Genomic DNA, 16994 nt, shown 5'->3' on the forward strand with positions numbered 1-16994 from the left:
AAACTCAACAAGTGGAAGATACTTCTCCCATGCAGTCTTTTGATCTGCCACATAACACTTCAATAAATCCAACACAGCTGAATTTGCAGCTTCACTTTGGCCATCCGTTTGGGGATGATAAGCTGATGAAAACTCAAGTTTAGTACCCATGTTATCAAATAAAGCCCTCCAAAAGAGACTCGTAGTCCTGGGATCTCTATCCCCAACAATGGATTTAGGCATACCATGATGCTTGAAAATGTTAGCAAGAAAAAGCTTTACCATATGATCAACTTTAACGGTTTTCTTGACGGGCAAGAAATGAGCTTGCTTGCTAAACCTGTCCACAATGGTCCAAATAGCATCATCCCCATGCTGGGATCTAGGTGAGTCCATAATAAAATCCATAGTAATACTTTCCCATGGTTGCGAGGGTATAGGCAATGGCTGAAGCAAACCTGGAGGTTTTTGCCTGTCAAATTTCACCTTTTGGCAAGTAATACATGCACGCACATAAGCCTCAATGTCTTTACGCATCCTTGGCCAAAAGAAATCTCTCTCAATCATGCGTGTAGTAGGCATGATACCTCTATGACCAACATAAGGTGGAGCGTGACATTTCTCCATAACCTTTGGATGCAAATCCTTCACCACACATAGGCAATTATCCTTCATAAGATAACCCTCGTTGATAACATAAGAGACATGTGAATGACCAACCATCAAATCAGTCCATATATGGCAAAAATCACCATCCAAATGATACAAATCTCGCATTGCAGATAAGTCCCCATGAGAGACCACTGAGACTGCAGCTACATAAGGCCTCCTGGATAATGCATCTGCCACCACAATTTTCTTTCTCGGAGTATGCACAATCTGAAAATGAAACATGGAAGGAAAGTTTGTCATTCTCATCTGCTTCTCCGAAAGCTTTGTTTGAGATAGAAAGTATCTCAAGCTTTGATGATCTGTCTTGACTACAAATTCAGTCCCAAGAGGATAATGTTTCCATATCTTTAAGGCATGAATTACAGCCAAGAGCTCTTTCTCATAGATATCCATATGAAGCTCGGCATCATGCAAACGACGGCTCTCGTATGCAACTGCATGCCCTTCTTGATTTAGGACAGCTCCTATACAATCGCCACAAGCATCACATTTTACTACGAATGATCTTTGCAAGTCAAGAACAATCAATACGGGTCCACATATGATAGCATGCTCGAGCTGCAAGAAAGCATCCTGTTCTTTTGAAGTCCATTTGAAAGTGGTTTTCTTCTTTGTGAGATCATGTAGAGGGGTGGCTATCATAGCAAAATGCCTTATGAAACGCCTATAATATGAACATAATCCCAGAAAACTACGTACTTGATGTACGTTTTGCAATTCTGGGAATTGGTCTCTATCTTTGCAGGATCCATTGTTACGCCATCTTTGGATACAATGTGACCCAGATAATGTATCTCTGAAAGGAAGAACTCACTTTTCTTGGCATTAATGAAAAGTTTATGCTTTCGCAACTCTTCGAACACTGTGACCAAATGAGTTCTGTGTTCCTGCTCATTCTTGGAGAAAACCAAGATATCATCAAAGAATACTCCTGTAAATTTGCGATGGGATCGGAATGTCCTATCCATCATACGATTAAACGTGGCAGGAGCATTGGTGAGACCAAAAGGCATTACCAAAAATTCATATAATCCAAAGGCTGTCTTGAATGCAGTTTTATGGACACTCGTATTTGGTGATAACCACTCTTCAAATCAAGTCGGCTGAAACAAGCCGAACCATCAAGCTTATCCAAAATGTCATCAATACGCGGAATTGGGAATCTGTTCTTGATGGTATCTATAGTCCACACACATGTGGAATGATCCGTCTTTCTTTTGAACAAGAAGCACAGGAGAGCAATAAGGTGAGGAACTAGGCTGAACCAAACCTTTCTCTAAAAGCTCATTTACCTGCTTCATGATCTCTTCTTGTTGTGCAGCACTCACTCGGTATGCAGGTTTGTTAGGTGGAGAACTACCTGGCACAAGATCTATGCGATGATCTTCGGGCCTTTGGGGAGGTAATTCACCTGGCAGTGCATCAACAAAACAGTCGTTGAATGCATGAAGAAAATTCAGGCTATCATAAGTCATAGCATCCACATTTTGATGACTTGGTACAATGCTATCACGAACAAAAACCAAGTACGCAGAACGACTCTTTTTCATTGCTTTATTAATTTGGATGTGAGATACAAGTGGGATGGAATCCCCTTCTTTGCCAGCATCAATCAAATGCATGCGGCCTTTATACAGAAAAGAAATCATGTTGATCTTGTACTCTTTGTGGGGCTCAAGCCTATGATGCCATGGCTTGCCCAACAATACATCACATCCATTTAGTGGTGCAACTAAGAAATGTTCATTATCAAGGTAGCCTTGGATTGGTATGCGCAATTTCCCTATCAATGGGGTAACGTGCACCTCTTTACCAACAAAAGCAGCTTCGGCTTCAATCTGAGGTCCCATGTTCACAACCTCAATACCCAATGCAACTGCCGTTTGTATAGAGATGAAGTTATCGGTTGCACGGTCATCAAACATGTATAAGGCGGACTGATCCTTGATTTGACCCCAAGCCTTGCATACCATCCGCTCTTTTGTATCATGATTTGTATTTCCCTGCACATCGGCAACTGCATGTACATTAGCCTTGGACTGCTTGTCCTCGTGCTTTGGTTTGCGGTCAGGGCATTGTCGAAACATGTGGTCTTTGCTACCACAAGAAAAACATTTTTCCTTTTTGGCATATTGCTCTCTTTGCTCCGGGGTCAAGCCGAATTTGTCCTTCTTTGGGCCTTGATCTTTAGATGAGGTATTTTCAGCTCTACCTACCTTGTGGGTCTCCCGGAAGTTCTTTTTAGGTGGCTGTCCACCTTTTTGCAGATTTGGGACAGCCTTGTCTTTCCCCTTTGAACCGCCTTGATCCTCCTTAATTTTGAGCACCAATTGCTCCGTAGCAAGAGCAGAGGCTGTGAGCTGTTGCAAAGTATGTTTCGGGTGCAATTCAATGCCCGAACGATAAGCTAGTTGCAATCCAGAGCGAAACTTCCTCTTTCTTTCATCCTCGGTGATTTGCATAAAGAGAGTTACCTCAAGCAACACTTTCCAAAACTTGTTGACATACTGTTGCACGCTTTCATTATCTCTTTGCTCAAGTCTATCCCACTTTTGGGTGAGAGTTTACTCCGCATTTGGTGGCAAAAACTGAGCATAGAATCTGTCCTTAAATTCCTTCCAGGTGCAAATGGGGTCCTAGGTGATCTTTTTAGTGATCCACCAATGAGCAACGGTCCCCTTCAAAAACATGCTAGCAAGGCGTACTTTAGACTTCTCAGTGAAGTCATCGCTGAAAGCAATGTCAAACTATGCCACAAATGCTAACACTTTGGAAGCATCATGCTCTCCATGAAAAACATCAAACTTAACAAACTTGTCACCTGCTTTAAATTCCTTGAGCTTTCTGGCATGAGGCTCATGGTCCTCTCTTTTTCTTTTCCCCTTATCCAACGGGGCAGCCCTATCTGAATGGACTCCATGGGCCATCAAGGAAGTTTCATGAAGCACGGTGCCATGTGCTCCACGAACTTGAGAATCAGATGCATGTGACTTTCCTGCATAGACAATGTCTCTCCATGAGACAACTCAGAAGGCAAAACTCTTCTAGTGGCAGACCTGTCACCCCTACCATGGGATACATGTCTTGAATGCATGATGTGACCTTCATGCCCTCCATGAGCACTAGCATACATATACCTCTCAGGCTTTGTGCCTTGTGGAGAAGATGCATGACGAGAGGTGACTGTCACCTCTTCCTTTTGCATAAATGACCTTAACCTTTGAGATGCGGGATCTCCATGCTTCAAGCGAGGTGGATTTCTGAATTTCAGCTCTCCGTCTTCCCCCTCTTTGATGTCACCTTTGCGGAGGAGGTAGAAAAGTGCCAACTCCCTTGGCTTCTTGCCTACTTCCCGTGCCATGGACTCAAAAGTCACATCTACCATTGCATCAGCTTTCCTTGCTTCAATGGCACTTTGCACATGGGAATCTTCATGTAAAAATTTCAGCTCTTGCTCTTGTGCCTCCAAAAGCTTTCTCATATGCTCAATTTAAGCCTTCAATGCATCAGGCTCTTCTTCTAGCATGACTGTCTTTCCTTGAGACAATTGTCCCTTTGAATCACTATCATTTACCCTTTCAAGGGGCTTGTGCCTTCCTCGTAGAGCATCAGAACCACGCGAGGCACTTGATGGGTCCCTCGAATTAGGCACTTCCAAAGGGTTGCCTTGGCTGTCCATTGTGTTAAGTGTGCTAGAAGCGGGGTGTCCAATACACAGGTTCGTTCCCCCACTAAGAAGAGGGAAACAACCGTACTCTGATACCAATGAAACCGATCCCGTCAAGTGGGAATAGACTCCATTGGATACCCACACGCTTAATAGCACAACTTAATTTCACAATTTGAAATGGACAACTTAATTACAACTTGAAATTGAAATGAAATAAAATGTTGAAAGATGGACACCAGCACTGGGGCCGGAACGGGCCGACCCCCCCTCAATATATGATATATTATTGGGAGTATTTAACAAATACAATGCTCCATGAGTTCAATGAACCAGATGATGTCCATGTACAAATGAAAACAGTACCAAACAACAGGCTCGAAGTAGATGTTCGAAGGAGAGCGACCACTTGAGTGGTCCAATCTCTACGGTCCTGTGCCTTCACTGGACTTCGTGGAGAGCGCCCCATTGGTGTTCCAGGACCACGCACAAACAAGCGCTCCCGTACTAACGCCTGGCTCTCCCGATCTCGGCACCTTTGGAATTGGATACACAATCGCCTGCAAAAGGAGGCAACGCAGAAGTCTATACGGGAGGAGGGGCAGCAACCACTGTGCAGAGGAGGCAGCCGCCTGTATGGGAGAGGAGCAGGAACGCCTGGTTGCAGCCTGCTATGGCCGCCTGCAGAGGAAAGGGCAGCTTGCTGGAGAACAGGCGCAGCCACCTGCAACAAGTACATCCGCCTGTATGGGAGGAAGAGCAGCGCTGTGCAGGGGAGGCAACCGCCTGTTGGAGAGGAAAAGGAGCAACCTTGTCACGTGCATCCCGCACTTGGATGCCACGTAGACATTTCTGTACAGAAGGTGCAGGACCTGGGATGGTGAACCGGTCCCATGTGAGCCCAGTCCGAGACGAGTCAGCCAGGGATCCATCTCAGTCGTCCGAGGTCAGGTGTGCATTGTCCTGCACATGAGTCCAAGGTCAGGTGTGTACTGTCCTGCACATGAAGCAGTGCCAGTCCGCGCTGTGAGTCTCCCTCTGGAATGATGTCAGATGTTCTGTGTATCTGGTTTGCAACTGGATGCCAGGCCTCTGTAGGCATGTAGGTTTGCATGAGCCCATAGGGCTACCCCAGTGCAAAGATTTGCACTTGCACTCTTAGTATGGACATGGGGGAGGTGTAGAACCACCCCCAAGGGGCCAAGAGGGCCCAAGCTTTGCCCACCAGCCAAGACATGGGCTGGAAGGGCTATCGGCCAGCCCTAGGGCTGCTGGACAGGCAGCCGACAGGGGTTGAAACCCTACCCAGCAGGTCAGGCCAGGTGTAGGGGCAGTCCCACACCTCTGCGCAGCATGCCCAGCAGCCAGGAGCTGTCCCAGAAAGCATGTGCAGGCTGGACAGCATTTATTAAAGTGTGAAAGTATTTTATTAAATAAAGACCCAGTCGTGGAGCTTCCTGAAGCCAGCCGACTGGATGCTAAGTGGAGTATAAATACTCCAGCCCATAATCCATGAATCCATCTCATAATTCACCAAGTGCTCCAAGCAAACAAGGGCCAGGACAGCCAAGAACTTGCTAAAGCAAAGGGGTGAAGGACTGAAGGTCAAGGGCAGGTTTTCCAGCCAAGAAAAGGTCAAGTTTTCTGTATTTGTTTTCAGATTTACATCATTCTAATAAAGCAAATACACCATCCGTGGTGGGGGCCCTACAGAGGGTAATTGGGACCCAATACTGTGTCCTCTCCATCTCCCCCTTCTCTCTCTATTTTCTGCACATCGTCTTTCAGTTTGTGCGTTAATTCCGTCGCGAAAAGAGTGCTGATTTCTGAGTTTTGAAGTACCGATCCTTCTCCGAAGAGTCCGCATATTACAAACCTGCTGATGAACACGTGCAGCCTGCTGGACAGAGGGAGGTGGCGCAGCCTGAAGAGTTGGAGGCGCACGATCATGTGTGTTGGGGTGGTCGTGGTGCTTTCTTTCGTACAGGTTGGAGAGAAGTAAACAACCACAGCTGGCCGGCTCCCCAAGATTGCATGGGAGCGGCCAGTTTTCATGGTGTTGTGTGGATAGGTGGCCATGCACCCACCCCCACACACACAAAGGGTTAAGTGTGGTCCACCTTGGCCCATATGTGGGTGCCCACTTTTAAGTGAATGTGAACTTACAACCTTATAAACTAAAAGGTTCGAATTAAAACTATTACACCAACAAGTGCAATACACTTACCACCTGTTCACATGCAACAAAACTCGTCAGAAGACAGAGCCAACTTCACGACTCACTGGCAGGAGTCCCCGCTCAGTAAGTGACACATCAAGCAAGCAAACACAAGAATACAAGTCATGCGAAAACAGTTTAAAACATGCAAAACATGAGTGCATGTGCAAAGAGTATCATGGACATATCTCCCGTTCATGGAACAAGTACAAAATATCTATCGGGCACAAAAATGGCACGACATAAAACATAAATCCTAGTCTTCCTATGGAGTGACAGTCCCATAGGTAAAACACAGTTCCAGGCACAAGCCTCCCTATGGAGTGACAGTCCATAGGGAGGACACGGCACAAATATTGGTCCTTCCATGGCGTGACAATCCCATGGATAGAACACAGTCCAGGTCATACACGGATGGCACCAGCCGTCCATGTTTAGCAAAAATACTGGCCTCTTCACATGAGACACCGGCTTGGTCTCAAGTGAACGAGACACAAATCTGGAGATGGACCAAATGGTCGGCCAATTGGTGACATCCCCCGGGCTTCTAAAGAGTTGTCCTCAACTGAAAAGCCTCAAGATATGCCTGCAACAACTGTGGATAGTCAACAAAGTAGCTCCACAAACTTGAGAATCAGATGCATGTGACTTTCCTGCATAAGACAATGTCTCTCCATGAGACAACTCAGAAGGCAAAACTCTTCTCGTGGGAGACAGACCTGTCACCCCTACCATGGGATACATCTCTTGAATGCATGTGACCTTCATGCCCTCCATGAGCACTAGCATACATATACCTGTCAGGCTCTGTGCCTTGTGGAGAAGATGCATGACGAGAGGTGACTGTCACCTCTTCCTTTTGCATAAATGACCTCAACCTTTGAGATGCGAACGAAAGGTGATGCATTAGACATACATACATGTGCCCTCTAAGCATGAGGCATGGCTGGCCTCTCAACACACATTGGTGCATTTTCACCCATAGCTTCTCCCTCACAAGCACACTCTAGGACATGAGTGGCATGAGAGAGGTGGAATACTTGCACCAACAGAAAATTGCAACCCATGTTGCATGTGTTGTGCTTTAGTCGGCAATGGCATTCGACATACATTTTGACCACTGCCATAAACAGTGCATTCTTCATGGGCTGCATTAGGTACTCCTAAATGGAGTGAAGTCGCCGATGGTTCCTCTCCAATAGCATGAGGATTCATCCTCTTAGACATAAGTTCTTGTTCGAGCACCTGTGGGGATACCAAGACATGTGGAATGATTGCCTTTTATACATAGGCATTCTCAGTACGAGCTGAATATGCACGTGCTGCATCCCTCGGTTGCATGTGCAACTCTTGAGCAATCATTTCCATTGCATGATCCATATAAGATTCACCTTTTTTGGCTTCGAACGATCCTATGCCAATGGATCCTCGTAGCGGTAGAGCTTCAATTTTTCTTGTTGTGCATAAAGAAGTGCCTGCACACAAGTAAGTTTAGCTCTTAAGGCTATGGACTCTTTTTCCTACATTTTCTCTTTGCCACCAAACGGCTGTCACACATGTTCCTGTTTCCTAATGTGCACCACATGAGTTTTCTCGCCCTATAAAGCATTGGAAGCATGCATTTCATTGTCCCCGCCTCTTGTGTTGGCATCTTCAACATTCACTGTATGGCTGTCCATAGTGTTCTAAGTGTAGAGATAGCTAGTAATCGTCTTACACAATAGAAGTGAAAGAGAACCGTATGCTCTGATACCAATGTAACTTGTTTGAACACAATGCTAATCAATACACTTACACCAACATTAAATGGACAACGTGCTCAATACAAGAAGTAATTTGCTAAATTGACAACAGATGCACAACGAGCCAGAACAGCCGGCCCATCCCTCAAATAAAGTATATTGATCGTGGGAGAATCAAGTACATAGTGTCATAGGCATTTCTATCCAGATTTTCATACCAACGCATATGAAAACAGCATTGCAAACAATGTGGTTGTCAGTGCAAACTTGCAACACACACTACCCTCTCAAGTGCCCATGTTCCCTACCATCTGCTCTCTATTGTTCCACCAACACATGGTAGCAACAATCTGCAAGAGAGCACGTAGGACAAGAGAACACTACATAGGGTATGTTAACATGGAGTCCTGCTCCTCCCACCTGCTACTTGCTTCCATATTTAAGCATCAAAGCTTACCAATTGCAAGTAGAGCCGATGACAACGGAAGTCTTCACAATGGAAGCATTTGGAGTGTTGAAATATTCAATTTGTCGCGATACTTAGCGACAAAAGTCTTCAAGAGGATGAAGGGAACCCCACGAAAGCTTCCCCTATGGTTCAACTTAAGAAAAGAAGGCTGAAATCAAGATTTCAACAAAAAGACCAAGAATTACAACAAATATATGAGCTGTTTTGCTGAATTTCAATCATTGGGAGTGTGTGGGAGAATGAACACCACTTGGAAACACTCTTAGAAGCTTGGAAAACACACTAGCAAGCTTGGATATGGAGTTGGGAAGGAGAAAGTGATAAAACTACAGTCAAAAGGCCTCATGAAGGGCGACACCAACTTCTAGAGAGAGAGAAGAGAGATGATGAGATATCCACGCTAGGTGTCAAGTAGAGTGGACAAGTGACTTATGGTGCAAGCTAGGATGGACACATGGCTGGTTGCTCCCTTTGTACAAAGGGGATAAGGTATGGGCGGTGGGCATTGGGTTTTGTCCACCTCGGGACATCGATGTGTACGAACACAAGGCTAGTCATAATTTATAAGTGAGTTTTGGTCACCCAAAACTTAATAAAGTGTGTACACACTCACTTATAAATTATTGCTAATTCCTAAGGCTAGATTTATGACCAATATGTTGGTGTTGGACTCACACTCACACACAGAAACCTACATATTAGGGTTAGGTGCAAGAAGAAGAAGCTCACACAGAAAATGAGAGAGAGGGAGAGAGAGAGAACCCCAAAAGTGTGGTAGCCACAAAATGCAAGTCAACCCTTGCATGTGTGTCACATCCATATAATATAGAAGTACAAAATATTATATAGATAGAGTGTTCTTTCACACTTGATATCGAAGGGGAAAAACCACATGAAAAAAAGTGCCTTGCTTAAGCCCTATTCAAACATAGCACTACCATAAGTGAGCATATGCCTACAAATCCCCCCTTACTGAAAGTGTAAGCATGTACAAGGTAGTAGATCACTCTCTATATGAGAGTAAGCCCAAAGCTTTGCAGAAAGCTTCAAACTTTTCTCGAGGTAAAGCCTTTGTGAATAGATCTGCAACATTATCCTGTGTAGGGCAGTAAGATAAACTCCTTGCATGTAACCTCTCTGACATAGTGATAATGAATCTCAATGTGCTTGGTACGTGCATGAAATACGGGATTTCGTGCCACGGCCATAGCACTCTGGCTATCAGTGAGAATAGTGGTGGGTGTCTGTTGACACTCACGACGATCAGCCAATAATCTCCTCAACCATACACAATCTACTGTAGCTATGAAGACTGCCCTGTACTCAGTCTCGCAAGTAGATGTGGCAACAGTGGGTTGCTTTTTGCTCAACCAAGATATGCATGAACTGCCAAGAAAAAAACAATTCCCACTGGTGGATTGCCTGGTATCATAATCACCAACCCAATCTTAATCACTGTATGCATAAAGCTACAAGCTACCCCCCTAGGATAGAACAAACCAAGATCCAAGATACCCTGAAGATAACGAAAAATGCGTTCGACTGCTTGCCAATGCTTTGTGTCTGGACTGTGCATGAATTGCTCAACAAAGACACTCCAAAAGATATGTCAGGCCTCGTGTTACACAAGTAAATGAGGCATCCCATTGCCTGGCTATAAATGCCAACCTCAAAAGGCTCTCCAATATCATGCATAGTAAGTCGTACACTTGGTTCTACTAGAGTAGAAATGGGCTTACATTCATCCATGTGAAACCTTTTTAGCAAACTTTTTATGTACTTAGTTTGCTGCATAACAATGCCATCATCTATTTGCATAAACTGTATGCCGAGATAGTAGTGTAAGGGTCCCAAATCTAACATATCAAATTCAACTTTCAGATTAGCTTTGAAATCTGAAACTTGTGCTTTGCTAGTACCTGTAATGAGCATGTCATCTACATACAAGATGACTAGGAGAATATCGGCACTGGTTTTCTTCACATACAATGTGCTTTCAGCTGGACTATTCACATAACCTTGGCTGGTTAGATGAGCATGTATTTTATCATACCAAGCTCTTGGAGATTGCTTTAACCCATAAAATGCTTTGTGTACCCTGCATACTTTATGTTCCTCACCAAGAACTACAAAACCAATGGGCTGATTTACATATACTTCCTCCTGTAAATCCCCATTTAAGAATGCTTTTTTGATGTCCAATTGATGCACTTTCCATCCTTTATGTGCGGCCACTGCAATCACTGATCTTATTGTAGTCATTCTGGAAGTAGGAGCAAAAGTCTCCTCATAATCAATTCCCTTTTTTTGAGAGTAGGCTTTAGCCACAAGTCTTCCTTTGTACCTGTCAATAGTACCATCAGACTTCCTTTTGACTTTGTACACCCACTTTGTTCCAATGACATGCTTGCCTTTCGGCAAGTCCACAAGATCCCAAGCATTGTTCTTCATGATAGAAGAGATTTCATCTTGCATAGCTTGCACCCAATGCTCATTCTCATGTGCTTCTTCATAAGAAGAAGACTCTTCTGAATCAAAGAGACCACCCATGGCTAATGCAAACTCCCCATGATGCATAGCCCTTGTTCTACCAGTGAGTGGAGCTGCAAGTTTGCTTTCTTGCAAAGTTTTCAGCAACCATCTTGGCACCGACTTGGTTGTGTTTATGGCTGTTTGCTCTTCCCTGACAAGATCTTCTACTTCTTCCGTAGAAGGGGGCTGAATGGTTGGTTGTTCCACATGTTCGACATGAGGATTTTCTTGTGTAGGGGCTGGCTGATCTGAGTCCCCCCTAATTGCAATGGGTAACAGCCCATCAAACATGTCTTGTATGCCTGTATCATTACTTTTATACAAGCTGTACATGGGCTGTACTAAATTTTCAGCAAATACCACATCTCTACTGACAAAAATCCTGCGTGTTTTTGGATTATAAAGACGGTATCCTTTGCTCTCATTGCTATAGCCCACAAAAATGCATTTCATTGCTTTATCATCTAGCTTTGTTCAGAGTTGTTCTGGCACATGTGCATATGCCAAACACCCAAATGTACGCATATAATCCACTATTCGCTTTCGGTTATACCAAGCCTCAAATGGTGTTATGGTTTTCAAAGCTTTTGTTGGACACCTGTTCAACACTGAGTTGCACACATTATATGCTCACTTATGGTAGTGCTATGTGTGAACAGGGCTTAACCAAGGGCACTTCTTCCCACGTGGTTTTTTCCCTTGGATATCAAGTGTGAAAGGACACTCTATTGATATAATATTTTGTACTTCTATATTATATGAATGTGACACACATACAGGGATTGACTTGCATTTTATGGCTTGGTACTTTTGGTTCTCTCTCTCTCTCTCTCTCTCTCTCTCTCTCTCTCTCTCTCTCTCATTTTCGGTGTGAGCTTCTTCTTCCTGCAGCTAACCCTAATATGCAGGTTTCTGTGTGTGTGTGTGAGTGTGTGAGTCCAACACCAACAATTGGTATCAAAACCCAGGTTGTGATGTTGGAAGCTAAGACCTCAACCAAAAGTGTGGCTTGAGGAGGGGTGTTGGAGATGCAATCCACACTTTCTAGAGAGAACCAGCTCATGCGGTGAGACTGGGTTTGAATCTTGGCAAGTTGAGGTTTCTACAAATTGGATTACCGGAGGTCACGTAACACCTTAAGGTTTTGGGGTCTGGATGGCTACACCAATTTGTCAAACACCTCAGTTAAGCGCACTTACACAAGAACACAACCGGGATGGGTAACCTCCCGGGAAGTGAGAGGATCCATGTTTCCAACAGAATACTTACCACCTGACACATGCCACATAACCGTGTCAGCAGACAGTTTCACACGTACGGTTCACGAGCGGATGTCCACTTACCCGAAACTACGCATGGTCAAGCAACCATGAACACAGCATGCAAATTCAATTGCAAGCAAGTACATAAAGATGCTATGCAATGCAACGGACAATCCCCGTTTATGAGACTATACCAAAATAGATGTGCTCCACGCAAGTACATGAGATACTAGACCCAATGGAACACCAATCCTCCACACATTTCCGAGCACAGGCACAAGTCTCGACCAAAAGCCAAGTCCACAGTATCACACGAGTAGCATCAATCCCCCGCATATGCAATTGCCATGGACGCCAGTCCAATGTGCATACATAATGAGAAAGCACCGGTGGACCGATTGGGTGGCCAAATGGTGACAAGAGCATTGGTGCATATATATGTGTGGGTTGCCAAATCGTCATAATCACCAGCTTTCCTCGGCATTGTACTTCACAAAGCGTTTCACTGTAGGCAAAGTGCCAGCCAAGAGTGAAGAGTGAAGAGTGAACAATAGGGCACAAGGCTATGATTTGACGTCTTCGCAACCACATCTTGTACTTGAATTTCAATTGTATTACTTCTTCTCGTACATAATACAATGCAGTAGTTTAGGACTTGTGTGTGCTGTATATGTACATAGACGCAAGTGTTCTACAATTTTGGAAAGCTTTCAAGAGAGGAATTGGTATGGATCGTAGAGCTCCCATGTAAAGAGCAGATTCTGGAGGCTGCAGCCAAGGAGTAGACACTACCACGCTTGGAGGTGATCTCTAGATAGATAGAGGACAATCCATCTCAAAGTCCATCCCACTTTCCGACGGCAAGGAGGAGTCACATCAAGTGAGTTTCAGGCTTTCCTCCCCAAATCCATCGAGGAGGCAAACATTGAGAATCTCTTGAATCTAAAGTCGTGGGGTTAAGCATCTGCATTCATTAGGGTGTAACGAGCTATAGACAACAAAGACCCCTTGGTCCGAGGAGATGCTCCACCCCACAACTTCGGATCCGAGAGATTCTCCAGCGATACATGAGTGTCCCTCCAACCACAGGGAGGGGATGTGGAGAACCTCTATAAAGTCATAGATGCCGAGGACCCACTTGCACCCCCTCACGTTGTATCATTGTACCAATGGCACTTATAGGGCTGTTGTTTCTTCTCCTAGCTCTAGTTGGGTTTTTTTAATCATGTTTTTTTCCCATGATTTTTGTCACTTCATGGACAAATTGTAACACTTTTAGTCTCATAGACCCTTTGCTCTTTTGTGGACGTTAATAGAACACTCTCTCTCTCTCTCTCTCTCTCTCTCTCTCTCTCATATGGGAGCTATCAAAACTTGTATTATTCCATCTGTTTTTATCACTTTACATTTTCATAGTTTCACAATTTCATATGATTTCATGGAGAGCCCCTTTATTTACATTTTTATGTTTTCATAAGTATGGAACAATCATACAGCTGGGCCCTCTTGTAAGAGGTTGCTTAATATGTCAGCATCATTTCAATGTAAAATCATCAACAAAATTTTATCAAATTATTTTGATATTATGTTACTTATTATCCTATCACCTCTAACTCATCAATATGACACTTGGTGAGAACCATAGCCATCTCTACAGGATACCTTATCCTAGCTTTCACCTTAGAGCTTTTTGTAGACTCTCAGTATCCCATGCTTTTTAGGATGGTAAACTACAAAATGATGTGTGTAAATTTTGCACCCTTTTTATCACAAAATGATATCTCAAAGGTTCGGTTGAAGCAAAATGGATTGAGATTCTCAAAACGTGATAGAAAATTTGATGAGTGAGACTGGGAGTTTCATCAGGACTGATAATAATTTATAATTAGTGTAATGGTGATTATTCATTATTTATGTGATTCCGGATTGATAGTTTATTTAATTATTTGAGTTCACAGCAAAACTAAACCATTTAATTTTGATACATTTAACTTCACAGCAACTTAATGGAAATTCACTGAATCAGGCATACCAGGGTATGTACTTTTGGTGACCACTTCCAGGTATGTCTTTGAGGACCTGGTCAGGGACCCTCTTGTTAAGATCACGCAGGATCTCAGCAAGGATGAAGGAGGATCCGGAAGAGGCCTCCAAGGGAGCCGCATAGCTGGTGTTGGAATTGGCCAGCATCATCCGCTCACTCTCGTCTGCGTACACCTTGATAGGCTTGTTAGGATTAGGGTTCTGAGAGAACAGAGAGGCTGTTGGGACCCTGCTGTGAAAATTATGTCTGATGGACAGGAAAGAGAGAGTGGGCGACTTAGATATGGGGACTAGAGAGTGGTGGGTTATGGAAGAGGACATGGAAGAGAAGGTGGAGGTAGCTTGATGTAAGATGTCCATGGCTATGGTGAAAAAACACAGTAAAGTATGGTTGTAAGAGAAAGAAAAACCCAAATCGATGTGTATCTGTAAACGAGAGAGGGTGAGAGAGAGGGGGAGAGAGCGCTTTGCGAGGAGGGCAAAGGGGTAGTAGGTGCTGTTGTTGGGTCCTTTCTTTTCGCGGAAAAATGGGCTGGTGAAGACGATGTGAAAGAACTGATGTAAAACCCCAGAAATTTAAAGAATTAATTAAATTAAACCCAACTGAGAATATTTTATTTGATGTCTGGCCTATAATGATTACTAGTATTGCACCCGCGCATTGCTGCGGGGCCGACCAAGGTTCCAGAAAAGAACTATTCCCTCTCTACAACCATCTCTCTCTCTCACACACACACACACACACACATGCACATGCACATGACCCTCTCCCTCTCTCTGCCACGTACACACACTCTCAAATGTTGAAACTCTCTCTCTCTCTTCTCACATGCACACACATATACACACCTGCTCTCTCTCTCTCTCTCTCTCTCTCACACACACACACACACACACACACATGCACACACTCCCTCTCTCTTCTTACACTCTCCCACACATAGAAGCTCTCTCTCTCTCTCTCTCTCTCTCTCTCTCTCTCTCTCTCTCTTTCAATCTCTCTCTCTCTCTCTCACTTACTCTCTCTCTCTCTCTCTCTCTCACGCACACATACACATATGTAAATATATAGTATATACAATATTATGTTTTAGATACATAAGCCTATACATAGACACATATACTTATACATATATACATGTATTTAAAAATATAAATACAAACATCAACATAATTTAATTAATTTTGATTAAATTTTAATGTGCGGAGATGGGTGATACTTTTAAATATATAGATAGATATATCATACACACATCTAAACACACACACACACACACGCACACACAAACATAAATATCTATATATATATACATACATATGTATGTATGTATATATAAATGTAAATAAAAACACACACACACATGTATACACACATATACATATATGTTTTCTATTTAATTTATATTTTATTAAAAGATACTTTTTATTCTCTTTCTCTCTCTTTTCACCCTCCCTCATTACATCTCTCTCTCTCTCTCTCTCTCTCTCTCTCTCTCTCTCTCAAGCACATTCTACACAGATGCAGATGTACGCACATGCATGCATATACGCTCTCTCTCTCTCTCTCTCTCTCTCTCTCTCACACACACACACACACACACATGTACACACCGCACATACACTAATCTAAACGCACACTCTCTCCTCCCACTCTCTCTCTCTCTCTCTCTCACACACACACACACATGTACACACTGCACATACACTAATCTAAACGCACACTCTCTCCTCCCACACAAACTATCTCCTACATAGAAATTATCTGTCGCCTCTCTCTCTCTCTCTCTCTCTCACACACACACACACACACATGTACACACCGCACATACACTAATGAAAACACACACTATCTCCTCCCACACACACTCTCTCCTACATAGAAATTCTCAGCCTCTCTCTCTCTCTCTCTCTCTCTCTCTCTCTCTCTCTCATGCACACACACACACACACACTCTCTCTCTCTCTCTCTTCACGCACACTCTCTCACATAGAAACTCTCTCTCTCTCTCTCTCTCTCTCTCTCTCTCTCTCTCTCTCACACACACACACACACACACACACAAACACACACACACTTAAATAGATTTACACACATATATATAATTTTAATTAATTAAATTTTAGATTAAATTTTAATGGTAGGGATGAGTGGTGAGGTGTGCTCACTCTCAAATAAATGCATCTTTCATGTAATCTCTCTCTCTCTCTCTCTCTCTCTCTCTCACACACACACACACACACTCAATTCATACATCCACCTATAATCGTAATAGACCACCTATAATCGTAATAGACCATACAATTATCTTGTCAACTCAACTCATACATCCACCTATAATCGTAATAGACCATAAAGTTATCTATACTCCACCAATGACATTGTGGAAGTAGCAAACCATTCAACGGCTAG

General features: G+C 43.5%; 1 protein-coding gene across 2 annotated transcripts in view; it reads right to left on the reverse strand.

The window, feature by feature from the left end:
• Window positions 1-15144, reverse strand: part of LOC147641275 (uncharacterized) — a 93123-nt gene extending 77979 nt beyond the window's left edge. For both annotated transcript variants that reach the window (XM_086820004.1, XM_086819997.1), the window contains exon 1: window positions 14574-15144. In XM_086820004.1, the coding sequence (XP_086676130.1) occupies window positions 14574-14706 (133 nt within the window). In that variant the 5' untranslated portion in view covers window positions 14707-15144. The remainder of the gene's footprint in view (window positions 1-14573) is intronic.
• Window positions 15145-16994: the final 1850 nt, after the last annotated feature.

This window comes from Cibotium barometz, chromosome 2 (genome assembly GCF_041138505.1).
Source record: "Cibotium barometz isolate CiBa-2024 chromosome 2, ASM4113850v1, whole genome shotgun sequence".
Lineage (NCBI taxonomy): Eukaryota > Viridiplantae > Streptophyta > Polypodiopsida > Cyatheales > Cibotiaceae > Cibotium > Cibotium barometz.